The 23,009-nt window shown below is 36.9% G+C and overlaps 2 protein-coding genes across 2 annotated transcripts; both read left to right on the top strand.

Annotated features, from left to right (window-relative positions):
- Nucleotides 1–245: 245 nt before the first annotated feature.
- LOC100765963 (olfactory receptor 149) lies at nucleotides 246–1,181 on the top strand. The gene has a single exon (XM_035444438.1). It carries the CDS (start codon nucleotides 246–248, stop codon nucleotides 1,179–1,181), a length of 936 nt encoding a protein of 311 aa, XP_035300329.1.
- Nucleotides 1,182–21,732: 20,551 nt separating this feature from the next.
- LOC100764447 (olfactory receptor 958) lies at nucleotides 21,733–22,671 on the top strand. The gene has a single exon (XM_027412193.1). It carries the CDS (start codon nucleotides 21,733–21,735, stop codon nucleotides 22,669–22,671), a length of 939 nt encoding a protein of 312 aa, XP_027267994.1.
- Nucleotides 22,672–23,009: the final 338 nt, after the last annotated feature.

Here is a 23,009-nt window from a genome sequence, read left to right as displayed (position 1 = left end):
TGATTCAAAATATAAATATGGTCAAAGAAAATGCCATCAAATATATTTCCAACCTGAAAATGTTTTTAGTATATCTCTAAACTGCTGTTCTTGGTAAAGAAAATAATCATTTCCCCACAGAGAATATTCCTTCTGAGAAACAAGTAGACAGAATGAGGTAATTGCAGCATTTGAAATGTTTTGCATAGATGAGATTGCTTCCCATATTAAGCACAATCAAACCTATCAGCAAAAGTTTTAAAACAATGAGGAATCTCTCTGCAGTGACTCAGTTTATCCTGCTGGGCATCCCGAACACAGAGGGTCTGGAGACCATGCTCTTTGTCCTGTTTTTGTCTTTCTACATCTTCACCCTGATGGGGAACTTGTTAATTTTACTGGCCATTATTTCCTCCACTCGTCTTCACACTCCCATGTACTTCTTCCTATGTAAGCTCTCTATTTTTGACATATTTTTCCCTTCTGTGAGTTCTCCCAAAATGCTGTTTTACCTCTCAGGAAACAGCCGAGCCATCTCCTATGCAGGCTGTGTGTGCCAGCTCTTCTTCTACCATTTCTTGGGTTGTACAGAGTGTTTCCTGTACACAGTGATGGCCTATGACCGCTTTGTTGCCATATGCTACCCTCTACGTTACTCTATCATCATGAGCCACAGAATATGTGCCATCCTGGCCTCAGGGACATCATTTTTTGGCTGTATTCAGGCTACTTTTCTAACTACTCTCACCTTCCAGTTGCCCTACTGTGGTCCCAATGAGGTGGACTATTACTTCTGTGATATTCCTGTGATGCTGAAGCTGGCCTGTGCAGACACATCAGCCTTGGAGATGGTGGGGTTCATCAGTGTGGGCTTGATGCCCCTCAGCTGCTTCCTCCTCATCCTCACCTCCTACAGCTTCATAGTCTGTGCCATTCTGCAGATACGCTCTGCTGAGGGACGTCGTAGAGCCTTCTCCACCTGCAGTGCCCACCTCACTGCCATCTTGCTTTTCTATATGCCAGTTGTCCTTATATACTTAAGGCCAACGCCAAGTCCTTGGCTCGATGCAACTGTTCAGGTCTTAAATAATCTGGTCACTCCTATGCTAAACCCATTGATCTACAGTCTTAGGAATAAGGAGGTGAAATCTTCACTGTGGAAGTTCCTACATAACCCTGACTTCCTTCCCGAGCAGCTGTAAAGAAAGACCAGTCATGAATATTTTGGTCTTACATCATGGGTGGTATAATGTTTTTATTTGGTTTCACAAATATTTTTGAAATTATCCCACATTTACCATGTGAAGGACTTAGGGAAATGGCCGAAATGAGTTTTCAAAGGATGACTAGGGAATTAACAGAAGGGAGACTTCAGGGTTTGCGACTGTAAAACCCATACTCTCATGGACATTACACTATTGACAAAGAAGGAAGGGGAACCCATCTAGCAAGCAGAATAGCCTATGCCTTCTGATTGTCCATATTTTCATTGTTGTTTTGTTTATCTTTGAGTTGTATTTTAATCACAAATCTTTTCCCTCCTTTTCTTCCTTCCAACCCCCCACCCTCCTCCTGACTCTATTCTATGTTTGTCCATCTTAATTTTCCATATTTTCCCACCCCTCCTCCTTTTCATTGTCCTCTGTGTGTGATGATTTTCCATGTGTGGTGTAGTTATGATTACCTCAAATGTCTGCACTAGATAAACCATCTTAAATATCTAGTTAATGAAAAGAGGCACATTCTTGTGGCTTCAGATAACATAATGTTATTTATGAACCACAGAGAGTTCTATATAGAGAAAAACTTCTGGCCAGGTCCTGAAGACGGATCTGGCCAAAGCAGAGGCACCATCATGTTAGGGTGACTTAACAAACCATGCTAGGTCTGGAAACTGGTATTACTGAGAACATTTAACATATGAATGAGACATTTAAGGAAGAGAGCCCAACAAGGAATCTGCAGCAGCTCATGAGATGGCTCAGCAGTTAATATAGATTGCCACCACTGAGGATTCATTTAATACCCATTCAGTTTCCAGCATCTACTTCAGGTGGATCATACTCTCCTGTAACTCCAGCTCCAGGGAGATTCAATGACTCTGGCCTCTAAGGGAACCTGCAATCGGGTGCACACATATCCACATAGACACACATTCACATGTATAATTTTAAAAAAATTAAAGAGGAATCTGGTAATACATGTTAGGTTATTTTGTGTTCACTGCATGTCAAACCCTTCCCAGATTTGCTGGGGTCCATATTTCCCTTTCCTCATTATCTGGTTACAGTTTCTTAGATAGACAGGGCAGTCTGTAAGAATAAAAAAATGGAGTCCTGTTCACTTTTTGTTTTCACTCATTTGGATTCCATTTCACAAGTGACTCTGCTAAGGCATGGAGATGATGAGGTGAGGATTCTAATTCTGCCTCTTGGTAGTGAAAATCTGCAGGTTAAAAAGTAAAAACAGACATGCAACTAAGAGAAAGTCCAAGAATAATATTGTGACCTGGATAGAAAATAAAGCCAAAGGAATAGTTCCCTTTTGCTCCCCCAGGGGAGGGTGGGGAAGAGGCAATAGTTTCAAAGAATGGGAACTGATGGTTAAACACTTTGTTTGCATGCTACATGTGAATAATGGCTAAGGCATTATGTGCACGGAGGACCAACATGCTTTTGTCTCCTTTGTAGTGTGAGTTAGAATTAATTCCTTGAGTTGGCATACCTTAACTGTTTGTCATGTAAAAGGGAGTGTCTTCTGCAAGAAGATAAAATCCATTATACCTTCTGTTTGCTAGGCTCATACGCAACTCAGACTCTTGTTCTAGGATTGGAGGAATGGTTTTTCCAAGATGACTGCCTCCTTAAGTAACCCAATGTCTCTTTAGCTCAGCTGTTCTGAAAGTTGCCTGAAGCTCTTGTGTCTCCATGGAAAATGTGAGCTGCCTCAATAAGTAAATAAGCCACGATCCTGATAGACATCTTTCTAAACTATATTTTTTCAGATACTAAAAATACTGGAAATAATGTCAAAGAAAAGTATGTTAAGTGTAAAGAACTATTGTAACATATGTAGTCCTCTACCTACAAAGGAAAACTGTAATTCCCACCAGAACTAGTCTGATCTCATAACCTTAATTTTCCCTGGAAGTTATCATTCTAACTCTATTTTTTTAGTTTTATCATATATGTTTGTGTCCTTAAAATTTATATTATAAGGCTTTGATGTAATTCTATTGAAAATTCCTTACTTTGATTTAGTGTTCCTTTTTAAATTCCTGTGTATTTGTATATGTCTGCAATTATTTTCTATTATCAAAGTGTGATGCCCAAAGTTATCCCAACTTTGTCTCTGTGTAGTATACCATTCTATGACTATATCAGTATTTGCTCATGTTACTCATAAGTAAATATGCATAAATTTTGAAAATCTAAGGAGTCCTTTGTTTGGAATTGCCATACTATTTTGAGAAGTTATTAATGCTTTTCCTGTATACACACAAAACATGAAAAGTCCATTTCCAACCTCTTCTTACAGAATTGCTTCCACTAGGGAAATGGAAAATTTGTCATTTTTATTTCATTCAAATTTTCCAATAACTTACACTGACATGGGATTTAGGTATAGGGAATTCATTTGGAAAATTCACCCAGGATGCAGAGCAAGGGAGTGGAAAAGTAAGGTAATAGAGGAGAGTCACTTAAGCAAATATCTGTGACTTACCATTGTGGGAAACTGGATCTCAAGCTCATTGGGAACCTGCCGGGAGATGGTTGAAAACAATCAGCAAGCTGATCAACTTCCCCAAATTTTCTAGTGAGTGTATCTTGGAGTGATAATTATCTGACATTTTAAACTATTTTATATGTATGTGGACTGAAAAGAACTTCATTGTTAAAAATTATTCTCAGGTATATGGTGTGGAGGTTCCTCAGTATACAGACACTCTTTGCAAACAAATTCAGAAATGAGCTACAGTAATGCAGATATATTCTAGTGAGGTGCTCACTAATGCAAACATGGCATCATTAATACGGGCTAGATGTATTAGTTATGTTTTGCTGCTGTGATAAAGCACTATGACCAAGAGTGACCTATGGAAGAGTTTATTTTGCCTTATGATTGCAACGGGATAAGAGTCCATTATGCCAGAAATGCACAGCGGCACGCAGCAACCAAGTGTGGCTGCAGGAACAAGAAGATAAAAACATGGAAACCATATTTTTTTCAGCCATATGTAGAAGCCAGAGAGAATGAAATGGAAGTGAGGCAAGATACCTGACCCCAGTTGGTATATACATCTTCCAGCAAAGCTCCACAATCCAAAGGTTACATAACCTTTCCAAACATCACCACTAGGAAGCCAAGTGTTGGAATATGTGAGTCTATGTGGGACATTCTCACTCAAGCCTGTAAATACCATTCCCTATTTTCCAAAGGCTCAGGGCCATATAAAAATGCAAAACATGCTTTAAAAGTTCCCATAGTCGCTTAGGCCCTATCCCAAAGAATACGACAGACTCTGATGACAGCCTATGGAAGGCCTCACCATTCAGGGGGAACAGAAAGGATATGTGATAGGCAGGGTTTTAGTTGGGGGGATGGTAGGGGAGGATGGGAGGGAGAGGGAACTGGGATTGTCATGTAAAATAATCTTGTTTCTAATTCAAATAAAAAAAATCTGCAAAAAAAAGTTCCCAGCGTCTTTTACAATCTCAATACTGCTTCATGATCCAAAGTTTCTTTTAAGGCTCAATGCAATCTCTTAATCCTGTAAAAAATCACAAATCAAATTATATGCTTCCAACATAAATAGCGCAGGGTAAACATTTCCATTCTCAAAGGGAGAGAAATACTGGATCAAGATAAAATGAAAACCAACAAGGCAAATAAATACTTAAAGCTCCTTGTCTCTTGTCTGAGATTTTAATTTCAAAAGGCTTAGGTTGTTTGACTTTGTTTCAGTTTTGACTCCTGTAACATATACCTACTATTTGAGCTGTTCCAGCTCCCTGTCTATAACTCTAATTGGTAAATAGCTCCTGGCTTTTGGGGTCCCCACCACAACCTAGGTTTTGTTTTCACAGTTTCATACAACTTCCTTTTAGGGACTTCTTATTGATGCAATTTTAATACTGTCATTTACTGTCCGGCCTCAGCATCTCTTGGGAACCTCAGAGGAAGAAATGAAGACTCTCCACTCTTCCACTCACTATCACATTTTTCATGTCTTCAAAGCCACTGCTATGAGGACAAAATATAATTTCTGCTGCCACCTTAGATGGACCCTGGTTCCCTTCAACAACAGTCACAGCAACTTTCATACTTTAGAGCAATTGCTTTCTAGGACTAAACAACCTCTTTCTTGGGCTTTCTCCTTTTACAAGATGGAAGATTATCTGGGTGAGGGTCTTGCCTTAAAGGTACGATCCCATGGTTCCAACCCAGAGCAGGGGTTCCTCTTTCAGCATAGCCATGGTTCCAGTATTTAACAACCTGTTCTTGTTCTTTTTGTTCTTCTTGTTTTTTGTTCCTCTTCTTTCTCCTCCTCCTCCTCTTCTTCTTCTTTCTCCTCCTCCTTCTCCTCCTCCTCCTCCTCCTCCTCCTCCTCCTCTTCTCTCTTTTCCTTTCCCTCTCCCTCTGCCTCTTCTTCTCCTCCTTTTTATCTGAGACAGGATTTCTTTGGTCTATTCCTGGCTGTCCTGGAACTCTCTGTAGATCAGACTGACCTTGAAATCAAAGCTGCCTCCCAACTGCTGGGATTAATGGCATGCAATACCACCAACCTGGCTTAGCACTGAACTTCTTTGTTCTCCTTTCCTTTCCAAACTGCACAACTTATACTTTCTTTTGTCCCATTTACTTTTTTCACTGTAGACTTGTGTAAAAGTTGTAAGTAGTAACTATTCCCCAGACTCAATCTTATGCTGTCTTGAACTTTCCTCTACCAAAAACAAAACACAAAAGAGTCAATTCCTTTTTAATTTATCCTCAAGCAAGTTCTTAGAACATGGGCAGAAGGCATCAGAATCCTTGCCAAAATATCATAGGAATTACCTTTACTTCAGTTGCTAATAGAGAACTTGACTTGCACTGCCTGCCTCTCAACTAGATCTCTTTTCTCAGCATTATTTTGAGCACTACTGTCTTCCAGGCTTTTATTCGAACAGCTTTTTATACTTTTTATAGTATTAAATTACTTTTATAGTCCAAAGTTTCAAGATCTTCCACTTTCCTATAAAAAAGCAACATGAATAGTTTCTTCACAGCAACACACCACTCTGCTGGTGCCACCTTCTGTATTAGTTACTTTTTGTTCTGTGATAAAACTGCATAACTGAAAGCAACTTGCAGAAGAAAGAGTTTTTTTTTTTTTTTTGGCTTATAGTTCTAGAGTCATTAGTCCATTATGGCTGAGGCATGCCAGCAAGGAACAGACATGGCAGAAGGAGCAAGAAACTAAGAGGTCACATCTTCAACAACACCCAGAAAAGAGAGAGAATTGGAACAGAGACAAGGCTATAAACTCTCATAAACACTTTCCTAGTGAGATACTTCTTTCAGCAAGATTCCACAGCCCAAAGCTTCCTTAACTTTCCCAAGCAAAGCCACCAACATGGAACCAAGTGTTCAAATGCATAGCATATGGAGAATAATTCTTACTGAAAACACTACATAAACTGACCTCTTTCTGATTGGATTACAGGCCTGCTCCAGAGGAGGGAATTTCTTGCCACTAATCCTAGTAAAACGTTCATGGCTTTGGAGATTATAGGCCTTTAAGTAGTATGTGCTATTGTTATTTTGTGGGATGATCATTTTGCCAAACTGTCTTCTCAAGATGTATGTTTATATCTATTAACATGGGCAAGAGAAGCTTCTTATTTAGGGAGCAGAAGTTAATGCTTAGATGCACAAATCAATGACTAAGAACAAGAGACTGAGTCCTCAGCCCTAAATGAGGCAACTTTTTCTAACCTACCCTACTACCAACAGTGATTAGGAAACATCACAAATGTAAAACTGGAAGACATGAGAGAATGCTGGGAAATTCATTCTTCTAGACATGACAAGGCTTTCACACTCATGACAACACAGCTGGTGGTTTGACTTGTACAACATCAAGACAGCTGAAATTTGTCATGAAATACTATAATTGACAAAGACTGTGGGACATCTACACAAGGGTATCTACAAGGAGATATCTATCCCCTATTACAAAATGCTAACAACTCTTAGCTATGCTTAGCCTTCTGTGGAAAACTGAAGATGGTATTCATGGCATTAGATGCACAGAGTTATGCATTTTACAATACCATCATTTATGGCACTATGTGTCTGATGGTACATAGTGACATGACAGCTAAAGTGGTAACCAACTGTTCTCTACTAACATTTCAGGCCCATTCCTCACAGACAAAACTATTTCTGCTATGTAAGCCTGAAGGTATAATTATAAACTCATTTGAATTTGACTGTGAAGACCCGAGAACAAGAAAAGTCAAGTGTGTAGATTCCAATTTGAGGGCAGGAGAAGTGACCAAGTTCAGCCAATAAGACCCTCAAAGTTTTCTTCAACTTAGTGCTTGGGTTCTGTAGACCTTCAACTAATTTGAGGAGGACTACCCACACAGGGTGGATAATCTATTCTACTTAGTTCACTGGTTGAAATGTCAACCTCATTGAAAACACCTTCACTATTACATTCAGAACAGTGTTTACCCATTCAACTAACACACACAATTAATTATCTTAATTACTGCTGCATATAATAAAGCATTTAAACTTAATTAATCATAAAATATTTTATACATTACATTATATTCATGCTTACATATGTTAGATTTAAGAAAAATTGGATTAGCATTTCCTATTATAATTTACTTCCTGTAAGGATACTCAAAGGCCAAACCCAGTTGCATGTGATCCAATAAAGTAATAAAAATTAATTTTGGAATTGTATTTTTATGTCACAGGGCATAAATTTGTGTTATAGCATCAATTAATAAGTTAAAAGTAGATATATAGACATGCTTAATAAAAAACAAAAAGTAGAGAAATGGACCTTGTTTTCATTTATCCCAAATTCTCATTAAATACCATAAAAGGAAATATTCTCACTGGTAACTACTATTAGAAATTAAGAATCTGTCAAAGTGATCTACTAGTAACAAAATTGTAAGATTAAAATGTATATTAAGATTAATAGTATTTGAATAAGGTGAGAAAACCGCATGCTTGTTAACTATTTTAACTGTATATAGGAGAGAACAGAGTAAAGCCATCAGAAACAAATCCTGAGACAAAACAAAAATGGTAATTTTGTCATGATTTGGCTAATATTGCAATGAAGTAGGTGCCATATTGAGTTCTTTATATGCATATTTTATTTATTTTAAACACTGAGGCTGTGAAATAAATGCCTACTGCTTTATCCCTTTTTCCAAGTTTAGAAGTTTTGACTGACAGCCTAGGCATCTTTCTCAAATTACTCATACGGTCTCACTCTCATTAAGCATGAGTTTGTATTAGTCCCAGTGCTATGTCTCTTCTCTTGCCTCTCCTGTACAGTGGATGACGTGTGTGCTCTGTGATAATGTCAAGAAATGATACCATCATTTCTTGAAATAATGGGCCTTATTTTTAATTAGGTAACTGAAAATTCATAGCAGAAATCACACAGAAACTTCTCTTACCACTTACATCAAACCTATAATGTCTCTCAAAAGGGATCACAGAAGACAACTTTTTAAAAATAATTAATCTCAAGAGCCATACCTATGAGATACATCTAATGCTCATTAGGACTATGACTTTTCCCACTAGTTTTTGATTCTCATTTGTGAGGGAGTCACGAGGCAATGTACATTAATAGGTCTGGGGATTGGCTTAAGTAACACAAATGCTTGTTAAAGTGTTTATGCCTTAGACTCTGCTTGGAATGTTTCTCTAAGGAAACTTTTTTTTTTTGATGTAACACACATCCTAACACACAGCTTCCTCCCCACACATATTCACAAATAAGTTCATTGACTTCTGTTTTGTCAGCATTTCTCTAAATGAGGGTGGTTGTTTCTAAACTACTGCATTCAAAGGGATCACTACATCTTTCCTTTAGGGGAGCTAATGATAAAGATTCCCTTTTGCCACTTACTGTGCCACTGAATAGATTTTTCTGAAATTAAAACAATTGTGAACATTCAGATTTTTCAGCAAAGCTCCTAATAGCTGGGTATTCTCCATACAGACTCCTCTCACCTCTAAGAAAAAAAAAAATCAGTGGAATTTATCAATCACATTTCAGTGGACAAAACTGGCTTTGGCCAGCACATAGCAATAGGCAGTTGAAATATGCAACAGGACCAGGGTAAGCAATTTGAGACTTGGTGTATTTCAAGAGAATTCATAGAAGGCCCAACTTGAAAACCATGGCAGTTTACATGGTAAAACCATTCAGAATCCATAATTAAAAAAACTTGTATTATGATTGACGTATAAACACTATGTCCTTTTTTAAAGTAAGTGTTTAGAGACAAATAGCATTTTAATTATTATATAAAGCCACTATTTTATATGTTCTAATCCAACAGGATTCTTAGAGGTCCACCAATATACATAACATAGGAAAAGTGAAAGCAAAATGAGGAACTGTGATATCTCGGTAATGACTTGGTGTAAAATTCAGGATTTAAGTGTAGTACTGTGTAGATGACTGTAGATGTATACTGTCTGATATGACTAAGAATTTGTATTTTCTTGTTGCTTGTTTAATTGCTGCATCTATTGGAATATCCAATGAACATGGACTGCATATCTCCGTGCATTTCATGCCACCAATTCCATCTTTAATTTTCCACTGTGGCTCTGGGGGACGGTTGAGCACAGCTGAGAGTCTTTAGTTATTTGTAATATGGGGCTGGATATCTCTGTGTAAGTGATATCCCTGTGTAGCTGTCCCACAACCTTTGCCAATTATACTATTTTAGACTGATGTCTAAGAGCTTGAAATTTAATGGTGATCAGAACTGGACAGAAACATTTAGACCACACTCACATAGTTGCACTGTAATTGTCTCTTTTTAAAATTCTTGACTCTTAAACAGGAATTTCAGTTACACAGTATCTCCTTTATGACTAATGCAAAAACACTCTCTAAAGATGAGGAGAAAAAACTCCACAGTGAAATGACTGTGCATAAGCCCATGTACCAGTTAAGGACTTCTGTGTCTCACCTGGGGCCTCAGGACTCAGAATATTTCTCCTCATATTAATGAACTAATATATTAATCTAGAAAACTCTTACTGTGGAAAATTGCACAGAACAAAAAATAATGAATCAGACAGATTTTCATTGAAACTAATTATGAAACAAATTACATATAAGTGATCCTCGATCACTACACTTAAAATATGTAGTGGGTCCAGAAGGGAAACTAATTTGACATGCAAATATCAGGTAAGTCTTAAAAATGGAATGACATATAAATCATTGTTTATTAGCTGAGAAGATCTGAAATTTTGGAAAAATTAGGAATAGGGAAGAATTGAGCAAATGTAGGAGGAGCAAAGGCAGAGAAATCAACAACAAAATGAGAAAAACAAAACCACCCCAGAAAAAAACTGCCCCCTAAAACCCTCTAAGTTTTCCTCTTCTTTTCTTTGGATTAAAAAACAAAAGCCAAATCAAACCAAACAAAGACATAAAACTGAGTCAGCAAGATGGTTTTAGCAAGTAAGGAGACCTGCCAAGTAGCTTGATAACCTGACTTTAATTCCCAGGATATATGTAATGGTAGAAAGGAAGTAACTCCTGTAAGTTGTTCTCCAAAAATTTATATTTTTCAGTGGCATGTGCATACACATATACATAAAAACAAATAAAATATAATAACTAAAAATCTGTAATAAAGACTATTTAATATTATGTGGGGGCTATTACTATTATTAGACCTCAAATACCACATACAATCATTCTCAGTCAATGACAGACCATACTTGATGCTGGCCTCATAAGATAATAAGGGGGCACTGGAGAGACAATGGCTTAGAGGTTAGGAGCACTTGCTGCCTTTTCGGAGAACATGGATTCCATTCCTAGTACCCACATGATAGCTCACAACCATCAGTAACTCTACTTTCAGGGGATCTGGCATCCCCTTAGGGCCACTGCAGGCACCAGGCATGCATGTGGTAACATACATAAATTTTCACAGACACTCACAACATAAAAATAAATAAATTCTAAAACAAAAAACTAATTTACAAGCTGTTTCAAGTGATAATATTAAAACTTGGAAAATTCCCACCACCTGCTGACAATTAAATGTAACATTCTTGTTACATCTGTGGTTAGGGCAGGTGTAAACAAGCCTACTGTACTGCTATTCATATAAATATACAGCACAAACAATATTATTTGGTGAATAATCATTGATAATGAACAGTTGTGCTAATTGTTTATATATCTACAGCACTATACAGTTTATGGATATATAAGAGTATAATTCTACTTATAAAAACATAGACTTTCTGTAAAGCAGAATGTACTATTCTGCAGATGACAACCTGATTCATCCTGTGTTTATGGTTTCTTGGAATTGCATCTAGGTTTGTATAAATACACTCTGTGATTTTCCACAATAACTTAATTGTCTCATTATTTTTTCTGGGTCATGTCTCATTTTGAAATGCCACACAACTGTGTGTTACTTTTACTTTATTATATTATTATATTATCATGGAATAATATTTCTAGCATTTACCTTATTTGCAGTACATAAGAGATTTGTAAGCCTTTGGTATTGGCAGTGCTAGAAACATTGGCTCTTTGTTAAGGTTCAAAGAAGAGGACATGGTAGTCTTAAAATTAATGTTAATCCATTTCTGTGTGTGCTTCCCTTTGTCTCTGCATTTGGTTTCCATGGAAACCTTTCTGAGAATACCTGGTAAATCAGCAGCAGATGAAAGCTGGTTCACGGGGCCTTGTGAAAGGAGACATGAGGGAATAGATGAGGTCAGTGGAAATGTGACCAGTGAAAAATGCAATGGCCAGATTATTGTCCAAGTTCATTAAAGATAATGAAGGCAATTTTCTGCCAGCCATAATTCTCCTCCTGTATAGTGCCCAGTAAGGTTCTGGGTTCACCAAGATATGTGGTAGTAAAACTGATAGCTCTGTTGTAAATCCTAGGTAGCCACATTTAATGTATATCATCCACATCTACCTCCATGGCTCCCGAGACTAACCTATCTCTGTTCTGATCTTCACATTCTCCAATGGAGCATTTTCTCCTCATAGCCTCACTTTGAATTGATGGCTTTTCTTCAAAATTGAATATATTTACTTCAAAATTTAAATATCCAGTAAAATACATTTTAAATATAGCAGGCAATTTTTAAATTAAAACATAAGCTTCACAAATATTTTATTAAATCTTTCAACCTAATATCACTTTTATTGCCAAGCATAATTTGATTTTTTTCTAAACAATGCAATTTGTTCAACCAAATTAGTGTTTCGTTAGTTTCATTTGTTCTATAGTGGTTTTTTATTCATTAATTTTTGTTTTATTATAGAAGACATATTATGAGCAAGACTTACTTAAGTTCAGATTCATCTGAGAATAATAACACATAAGAAAATCCGTGTCAGCCTATTTTCCCTTTTGATATTATTCAAATGTCAATAGTTCTCTTTGTTGTTGTCTTATTAAGGGTTACTATTACAGTTACAAAACACCATGATCAAAAGCAACTGTGGAGAATAGGGTCTTTTGGTTTACATAACCTGAATCACAATTCTTTGAGGGAAATTAAGGCAGGAAGTCAAACCCAGCAGGAATCTGGAGAGAGTCAAGAGCTGGTGCAGAAACCATGGAGGACTGCTTCTTGGCTTGCTCCTGGTGGCTTGCTCAGACTGCTTTCTTATAGCACTCAGAGCCTCCAACTAGTGGTGACATCACCCACAATGGCATGGGCCTTCCTATATCAATCACTAATTAAGAAAATGCCATGGAGTCTTGCCTGCAACCAGTCTTATGGAGGCATATTTCTCAGTGAGGTTCCCCCCTTTGAGATGACTCAGCTCATGTCAATTTGACATAAATCTAGCCAGCCAGCACAGCTTGTTCTTTGTTTCAGTCTGAGATTCAGTCTCAGAGTATTAAGCATGTTCAGCAAGCACTATATTTCTGAGCCAAACTCCCAGCTATATTTTAGATGCAGCATTTTACTTCTGGGTGTATATCTGAGAGAATAGACAGGGCAGTATGTACACACAGATTTTCGTGAAAATGCTATTCATAGCCAAAGAATCCATTTTTGAGCCCTTAACTTCGTGAGTAATGAATACATTGTAAACACACTCTAGCAATTTGATGTGATATTATTCATCATGAGATGAAATAGACAATTGATAGGTGCCACAAAATGGATTAGACCCTAAAGAATGCTAATGCAAAGTAATTTGATACATGATATGTTGTTTGTATGAACATTACAAAAAGAGCATTCATAAACACAGTGCATGTCAGTAGGTGCCTAGGGCTAGGAGTGGGTGTCCTTTGAAATGATAGCAGTATTCTAAAATTTCACTTCTAGAGAGGTTAACTACAAAAGGAGGAGGGTTGGGAACAAATAATACCAAGGTTCTTTTATAAAGCCTTGAGGAATTATATTATTTTATATTTATCTAAAATTAGATATATATTATATTTTCCATATTATGATCCTTTGACTTCTTCTTTTCCAATTTGTATCACCTTGATCTACTTCAGTTGTCTTAATACTCTCGTCAAAACTTCACTCCACATTGAATAGATATGGAAAGAGTAGACAAACTTGTATTATTCTTGATTTTAGTGGAATTGCTTTGACTTTCTTTCCATTTATGTTGATGTTGGCTATTGGTTTGATGTAAATTGCCTCTATTATGTTTAGATATGTCATTTGTGTCCCTACCCTCTCCAGCACTTTTATCATGATGGGTGTTGAATTTTATTAAAGGCTTTTTCTGCATCTATTGGGATGATTGTTGAATTTTTCTTTCAGTTTGTGTCTATGGTCAATTACATTGGCTTATTTTGTTATACTAAACTATCCCTGAAACTCTGGGGTAAAGCCTACTTGATCATGGAGGATGATCTTTTTGATAAGTTCTTGATTCAATATGCAAGTATTTTATTTAGTGTTTTGCATCTATGCTCATAAGGGAAACCAGTCTGTAATTCTTTCTTTGTTGAATCTTTATGTGGCTTGGGTATCAAAGTAATTGTGGCCTCAGCAAGTGAATTGGGCAATGTTACTTCTGTTTCTATTCTGTGGAATAATATGAGGAGTACTGTCATTTATCTGTTCCTCTCTGAAAGTCTGGTATAGTCTTGTGCTAAAACCATCTGGCCCTGGGCTTTTCTTGGTTGAGAGACTTTTAATCACTGCTTCTATTTCATTGGGGGTTATAGGTCTACTTAAATTGTTCATCTAATCTTGATTTACCTTTGTAAGTGGAACATGTTTTAGAATATTATCCATTTCTTTTGGTTTTCAAGTTTGGTAGAGTACAGATTTTCAAAGTATGTCTTTATGATTCTCTGGATTTCTTGGCATCTGGTATTGTCTCCTCTTTGTTTATGATTTTGTTAATTTGCATAGTCTCTTTTCATCTTTTAGTTAGGAAAAGGGTTTGTCTATCTAGTTGATTTTCTCAAAGAACGAACTCTTTCTTTCATTGATACTTTGTATTGATTTCTTTATTTCTATTTTATTGATTTCAGCCCTCAGTTTGATTATTTCCTGGCTTCTACTTATTGAGTGAGTTTATTTCATTTTCCTCTAGAACTTACAGGTGTGCCATTAAGTTGTTAGCATGTGATCTCTCTGACTGTCTTGGATAGCCACTTAGTGCTAGAAACTCTCCTCTTAGTACCACTTTCATTATTTCACATAAGTTTGTGTATGCGGGGTACTCATTTTCATTGAATGCTAGGAAGTTTTTAATTTCCTTCTATATTTCTGCCTTGACCCAGAAGTCATCCAATAGAGTGTTGCTCAGTTTCTGAGTTTGTAAGCTTTTTGTTGCTTCTGATATTGTTATTGATAACCAGTTTTAATCTTTGGTGGTCTGATAGCATGTGGGGATTTATTTCTTTCTTTTGATTTTTGGTATATGTTGAGTCTTGACTTGTGACAGAGTACGTGGTCAGTTTTGGAGAAAGTTCCATGAGGTGCTGAGAAGGAAGTAGAATTTTTGTGTTTTGGTAAAATGTTGTAAATATCTGTTAGGTTCAGTTGGTTTATAATATCTGTTAGCTCTACTATGTCTCTGTTACTTTTTAGTCTAGTTGACCAGTACATTTGTGAGAATGGTACATTGATGAATGGTACATTGATTGAGAATGGTATCTTTCAGTATCAGTGTTTGGGGTTAATAGGTGATTTAAGCTATACTAGTATTTATTTTGCAAAATGGCTACCCTTGTGTTTGGGGAATAGATGTTAATTACTGAAATGTTGATGGATTTATTCTTTGAAGAGTATATAGTATATTATACTTCCTTATCTCTTTAGAGATAAGTTTAGATTTGAAGTCTATTTTGTTAGGTATTAGAATTGCTCCAACAGGTTGCATCTTAGATCCATTTGCTTGGAATATCTTTATTCAACCTTTTACCCTTAGTTAATTTCTATTCTCGATATTGAGACTAGTTTCTTGGATGCAGCAGAAGGACAGGTTCTATTTCCTCTTTCATTTTATTAGTTGTCTTTTTATTGGAGTATTAAGCCCATTATTATTGAGAGAGAAAATGACTAATAATTGTTGAATCTTACTACTTTGTTGTTGTTGGTAGTGGTGGTGGTGGTGGTGGTGGTGGTGGTGGTGGTGGTGGTGGTGGTGTGTGTGTGTGTGTGTGTGTGTGTGTGTGTGTGTGTGTGTGAGTTTCTTTTGGTTTTGCTGGTATGAGATTATTTATTTATTTATGGTGTTTACATGTGTGTGGTTAACCTCTTTGGGTTGAGGTTTTTCATCTAGCAACTTCTGCATGGTGGGATTTGTAGACATTTTTAAATTTAACATTTTCATGGAATGTCTTGTTTACTCCTGTTTTATTTTCTCCATCTATGGTGATGGAGACATTTAGGAAAGTGCTCAACATCCTTAGCCCTCAGGGAAATGCAAATCAAAACAACCCTGATATACCATCTTACTCCTGTCAGAATGGCCAAAATCAAAACAGCAATGACAGCTTATGCTGGAGAAGTGGAGAAAGGGGAACATTCCCACTGCTGGTGGGAGTGCCAACTCATACAGCCACTTTGGAAATCAGTATGGCGATTCTTCAAGAAAATGGGAATCAGTCTACCACAAGATCCAGCAATTCCACTCTTAGGCATATACCTTCATACCACAAGGACATCTGTTCAACTATGTTCATAACTGCATTATTTGTAATAGCCAGAAACTGGAAGCAAACTAGATGCCCCTCAACTTAAGAATGGATGGAGAAAATGTGGTACATTTACACAATGGAGTACTACTCAGTGGGGGGTTGGGAGTAGACAACAATGGAATCTTGAAATTCACAGGTAAATGCATGGAACTAGTAGAAACCATTCTGAGTGAGGTAACCCAATCACAAAAAGACAAAAACGGTATGTACTCACTTGTATATGGATTTTAGACATAGAGCAAAGGAGTACCATCCTACAATCCACACTGTCAGAGAAGCTAGGAAGCAAGGAGGACCCTAAGAGTGACATACATGGTCCCTTAGAAGCAGAAAAGTACAGGATCATCTGAGCTAATTGGAAGCATGGGGGAGGGGAGAGGAAGCTAGAATAAAGAGAAGGGGAGAAGAAGAGGGGAGAGGAGGAAATGAGAGAGCAGGAAGATTTAGTCAGGGGACGAATACAGGAGAGCAAGAAAAGAGATACCATAATAGAGGGAGCCATTATAGGTTTAAAGAGAATTCTGACACTAGGGAAATGCCCAGAGATCTACAAGTTTGAGCCCAACTACCAATCTAAGCAATAGGTGAGAGGGTTCATTAAATGCCCTTCTCTGATAATGAGATTGATAACTACCTTATATGCCTTCCTAGAGCCTTCATCCATTATCTGATGGAAGTAGAAGCAGGCACCCATATCTAGACACTGAGCTGAACTCCGGAATCCACTTGCAGAGAGGGAGGAGTGATGAGCAAAGCAATCAAGGCCAGGTTGGAGAAACCCACGGAAACAGCTGACCTGAACAAGGCATTGTTCCTGGACACAGATTGATAGCTGGGAAACCAGCATAGGACTGTTCTAGACCACCTCAATGAGGATGTCAGTTTGGAAGTCTGGGCAATCTGTGGGGCCTCTGGTAGTAGATCAGTATTTATCCCTAGTATTTGAATGGACTTTGGGGCCCATTCTACATAGAGGAATACTCTCTCAGCCTAGACACATGGGGGAGGTTCTAGGCCCTGCTCCAAATGATATGATAGACTTTGTAGATCCCCCCATGGAAGGCCTCACCCTCCCTGTGGTGCAGAAAAGGGTTGGGATGAAGGGGCAGGGGAGGAGGGGAGGGAAAGGGAACTAGGATTGACATGTAAAAGAAGCTTGTTTCTAATTTAAAATTGGTCTCATTACAATTATAAAAATAAGAAATTATAAAGCATTTAAAAATTAACCACAAAGAAGAAAAATAAAACATTTTCTATAACTAAAAATGTTTGGTAGTGTCTGTGCATTGTAGATCGCAGGAACAAGTACATTTGAGTACCCAGGAGACATAAGCTTATATTTTACACACAAATTTGATGTCAGTGCATAACAACATAGATTTTCAAGTTAACTGATAAACAGCTTATGTATGCTTTAGAAGCATATTGATTAATCCTTAAAATAGGAATAATAAAATATTACCACGATTAAAATAGAGATTTTAATAGCACATATTGATGCACATTGATTTAGGGAAGCATCTTCATCACATCACATGTTTTGATTATAAAGTGTTGTTAAATATATCACAACTATCATGTTCATTTATTTTATTTCTTTTTCCGAGTACCTAAGCTGTACACATGTCTATAAAACTACAAATGAAACCCCACATTTTATCTAATTTTTCTAATTTTATTAGAAAACATCTGTATTTTTATTTATATTCATTGGGATTTTTTTATATTTTACCATTTTACTCTTAATTGGCTCTTTAACTTTCATGACTTTATTTTTTACTTTTAAATATTTAATCTATTTCGAATTGAATTCTATTTGAATAGGTTAAGAACTTGTTTCCCCTTTGATTTTGAAAAATACAAATATCTTTCTATCCCAAGGTAATCAATTATTTAGAAGATCACCACTTCCTCTACCGCTCTACACTGCCTCTACATCTAAGATCCTTTCTCCTGTATAATTTACTATGTGGACTTAGCATATTGGTTCTAGTGATAGAAGGTGGCAGCGGTGATTGAATATCTCCATGATATTAGATTGTAAACAGCTGTGCCTTTCTGTCCATCTAGATGTTGTTCTCCACCTTGTAGTATTTTGAGTTGATTGCCTTGAAGAATCTCCATGTTGGGAAGAAGTTCTGTGTCAGGTCCCAGTTGAATATTAGACCCTAGAGTAAACTTAGAAGTAAGTTTTTCCCTATTGGTTACTTCAGGTATAACTGAAGTCCCAGTTCCCTGGTAGCTTGATAGTAACCTCATAAGATTCCCTAGCAGAACTCCTGATATCCAGTTAGGTAATGTCTGGAATCTGACCCATATAACTGTGAGATAACAAATATCTTTCATTTACTAATATTTTAATTAAGTAATTGCACAGTTTGAGTAGAAAGTAATTTGTGTGAATATTCATGTTTCTGTGTTTATTTTTTAGCTTTTACAAATATTTGTTGCATTTTGATAAATTATTTTGATTTAGTACTTCTCATGTAGCTACTACATATATGCTTGTCTGCTTTCCTTCTGCACATTATTTATGTGTGTGTTCTTCATCATGAAGGAATATTTTTCAGTCTTTTCAAATAGCTAAATTTTAGCATTTTTAAATTCTTTGGTTCTCTATTTCAATAATTTATGTTTTATACATGTTCAGTTGTTTGAGGATATGAAGTTTGTATTTTGTTGAAAAAGAAAGATAATAAAATTCAGACAAAAATATCCAGATTATATCAATTGTTCTTATTTATTGCAGTATCTTTTCTTAATATTTGTTGAGTGATGTGTATACATACTTAATTCTGGAAAAAGTCATATGTTGACTTTGTTTTTGCTTTTGGAAGTCAATTAAAATGTGTTTGTTGGGAAGTGTAGTAATTGAGGCTACATATAAAAATCAAACTAATAGAAAATATCAGAAAATTAGAACTACTTTAGTCTCTATAGATTTTAATGAAGGCATGCCATTGACACTTGGCATAAACAACCATCCAAGATGAAGGCTTGCATCAGGATTGGATTAAGGATCTGACACAGCTATTTCATCTCCATGTCCTCAGATGATGGTACACAGGGAATGGGAGAGTGGAGAGAAAGCAATGTGGTGAGCCTTCCTAGTATATGAGAAAATTGCTTCTATTGGATCAAGATTTCATACTTAATACCTAACTTAGCATTAATCCAGTGCTCTAACACCAATATGATTTAGTGATTTGAGGTAATTTATGCTTACTGCCTTGGAATACTCAAATAAATCTATAGAAAGAAGTATAAAAACTTAGATAAAATTATTTGAGATAGTACATTTAAAATGGACTGAGACAGTTGGCAACTTAATAATGCATGCTTATGCTGAGGGATGATTTCTATATATGCCCTAGACTGAGTTATAGCTATTACATTTTTCTCTTTTCCTAGGTCAGTCATTGAAATTGGATGCCTGGATGTGACTCTACTTTTTTATTTTTTGAAAAACATAATTTCAAAGTGATGCCATCAGAGGAAGCACTATCAAATGTACTTAGTTGGATCTCTTAGTAGCATCTGATTACTCCCTTTGGTCAGAAACCTGATGAAATAGTATGCATTCACTAGATTCCAAGGACTCCAAACATTTCTGTTTCCATAGCTGAGAAAATAATGAAGTTGTTACTGATGGAAGACAATTTTGCAGAGGAAAGAGGCACATTTAATTTTGTGTCATTGTTCCAGTTCCATGGCTAAGAAGAGCTTTAGCAAGCATGGGAGAGAATGCTTCACTGGTTTCTACTGAGATCTCTAATTTCAGTGTGAAGTAAGAATCACAGAAAGACCAATGAACAAGAGGTTAAAGAGCAAACTGCCTTTTTGTGAATCATGTAAGTAAGTAGTATGTTCATATATGCTCATACCGCATGCATCTAGAGAAGAGGAGAATTTGAAGTGATTGTTTACAAAGGTTCTCAGAGTTCAAAATGAACAGGATGATTCTCTGAGGAAATGCAATCTAGCTATTGCTTACTATTTTATTCTATCTTACTTGTACATCAGCTCACAGATACCATTCTTAACATTGCTCTTTATAAACAAGACTTTGTACTTTATTCAAAATGCTTAATAAAATAGAAATTCTCAGTAATCCTATATCTAGGTAGCTTTATTTTCATTTTCATTTGATGAGTGATAGTAAAACTTTTTTGAAATGGGTATTATAAATATATGTATAGCTCTTGTTTGTAGCTTGTTTTTGTTTGTTTTATTTTTTGTAGAACAATAGCAATCATTTCTCAGTCATGAGAGCCAAGTAAACATTTAGTGGAACAGAATAAAAGAACAGGAAGATAGTATCAACTTCTTTACAGGGTTATTTAGGAAGATTATGATCTTTCATGTAAGTCTTTGTAAAGAAAAACAATGATATCCAGTTCTTTTCCGAACAGAGTTATTTTATTTTGAGGACTAGCTCTGTGCCCGGCATTATTTTTTTTTTCATTACAGATAACAGAATCGACTCCTAGACCTCATAGTTATGTGTAGGTGTGCTTATGCTCATGTACATGGTAGCTAGAAAGACAACATTAATCTTCCATTGCTGGCTAAGGAGGCAAGAACACAAATGACTCTCATGTCTGGTTCAACAGGGACAGCATTCCAACACTCTGTCACAGATGCTGTACAATGGGAAGATGGATATCTACAAAAAACATTTAGATCCCAATGTCTGTCATCGATCTGGATTATCAGAGTTGCTTATTTTGTCCAATACTCAAGTATTTCTTTCTTTTTTCCCAGACCTGAAGCATAGAGATTCTGAGAGAATTAAGTGACTGACATTAAATAAGCCTGTTTTGAGCTGTAAAGTAATAATCAATATATGTTGCTTCAAGGTTTTCTTTACCAAGAACAAAGGGATAAAATATAAGGCTGTTATTGATAGATAGTATATTGCAAATACAATGATGCTGAAGTTGTAGTTCATAACTCTAGTGATGGGAACATTTTGAAAATTACTCTGAGGCTTGCTTGATATCTCTCCACCATGGTGCAAGAGCAGCTTATATTTATGTGGCTTTGTCCTTCTTTTCTCAAACATGATCTTTTCTCGACATTAACTTAACAAGAAACATCTGCGTTTGGGATCCATACAGCAAAACTATTTGGTGAACAAAGCATTCAGTTGGCAAGCATTTTCACAATGCTTTCTAAGTTGGATCACTAGCAGTCTTTCCGTAGCATAGAGCCAAAATATCACTGCATCTTATTTCCTTATCATGTGCACCACGTTGATTCGAAGCCAAGACGCTTTCCATCCCCTCTGCTTCTTCCGTTGGCTCTCATGGACATGAGGAACTGCTCGGTGGTGACTGAGTTCATCCTTCTGGGAATCCCACACACGGAGGGCCTGGAGACTATGCTTTTTGTGTTATTCCTGCCTTTCTATGCCTGCACCCTAGTGGGAAATGTGTCTATCCTTGTGGCTGTTATTTCCTCCACCCGCCTTCACACACCCATGTATTTTTTCCTGGGGAACTTGTCCATTTTTGACATGGGGTTCTCTTCTGTGACCTGTCCAAAAATGCTACTCTACCTTATGGGACTTAGCCGGCTCATCTCCTACCAAGACTGTGTCTCCCAGCTCTTTTTCTTTCATTTTCTTGGGAGCATTGAATGCTTCCTGTATACTGTGATGGCCTATGACCGCTTTGCTGCCATCTGTCACCCTCTCCGCTACTCAGTCATCATGAACTCTAGGATCTGCGTGGCTCTAGCTGTGGGTACATGGCTGTTAGGATGCCTCCATTCCAGTATCCTGACTTCCCTCACCTTCACTTTGCCTTACTGTGGACCCAACAAAGTAGATTACTTCTTCTGTGATATACCAGCAGTCTTGCCACTGGCCTCTGCTGATACATCCTTAGCAAAGAGAGTGAGCTTCACTAACGTTGGTCTAGTATCCCTTGTTTGCTTTCTCCTGATTCTTGTGTCCTATACTCGAATTGCAATCTCCATCTTGAGTATTCATTCAACTGAGGGACGTCAGCGTGCCTTTTCCACCTGCAGTGCCCATCTTATTGCTATCCTTTGTGCCTATGGACCCATCATCACTGTGTACCTGCAGCCCACACCTAACCCCATGCTGGGAACTGTGGTTCAAATTCTGATGAATCTGGTAGGACCAATGCTAAATCCTTTGATCTATACTTTGAGAAATAAGGAAGTAAAGATAGCTCTGAAAAAAGTGGTGCATGGGAAGGGACATTTTTCTGAGGATTAGGAAGTTAAAATGGCTGAATCCATTGACCTAGAATTCCTTCTATGCCAAGACATGAAACTTTAATGCTAATTCTTCACCCATGATGGTAATTGGGACATTTAAAGGAGAAGAAATTATTTGACCATTGTACAATATTATTTTTTGTATGTTTATAGGTGCTCCTTATCCATTGTCATTAAAATAGCTCAGTCTTGGTTGTGGTTATTTGCCATTCTTTGAAGTACTATTCACCCAGAAAGGAGGACTCTCTCACACAGAATTACAGTTCGCTATTCAACATTAAGTCCTGTTGTACTATGTGCAAGACAAACTTAAGCAGAAAGACAAAAATTAGGAAA

This window comes from Cricetulus griseus, chromosome 4 (genome assembly GCF_003668045.3).
Source record: "Cricetulus griseus strain 17A/GY chromosome 4, alternate assembly CriGri-PICRH-1.0, whole genome shotgun sequence".
NCBI classification, from domain to species: Eukaryota; Metazoa; Chordata; class Mammalia; order Rodentia; family Cricetidae; genus Cricetulus; species Cricetulus griseus.
The sequence above is the reverse complement of the archived record's forward strand: the minus strand, read 5'-3'. Positions and strand labels throughout refer to the sequence as shown.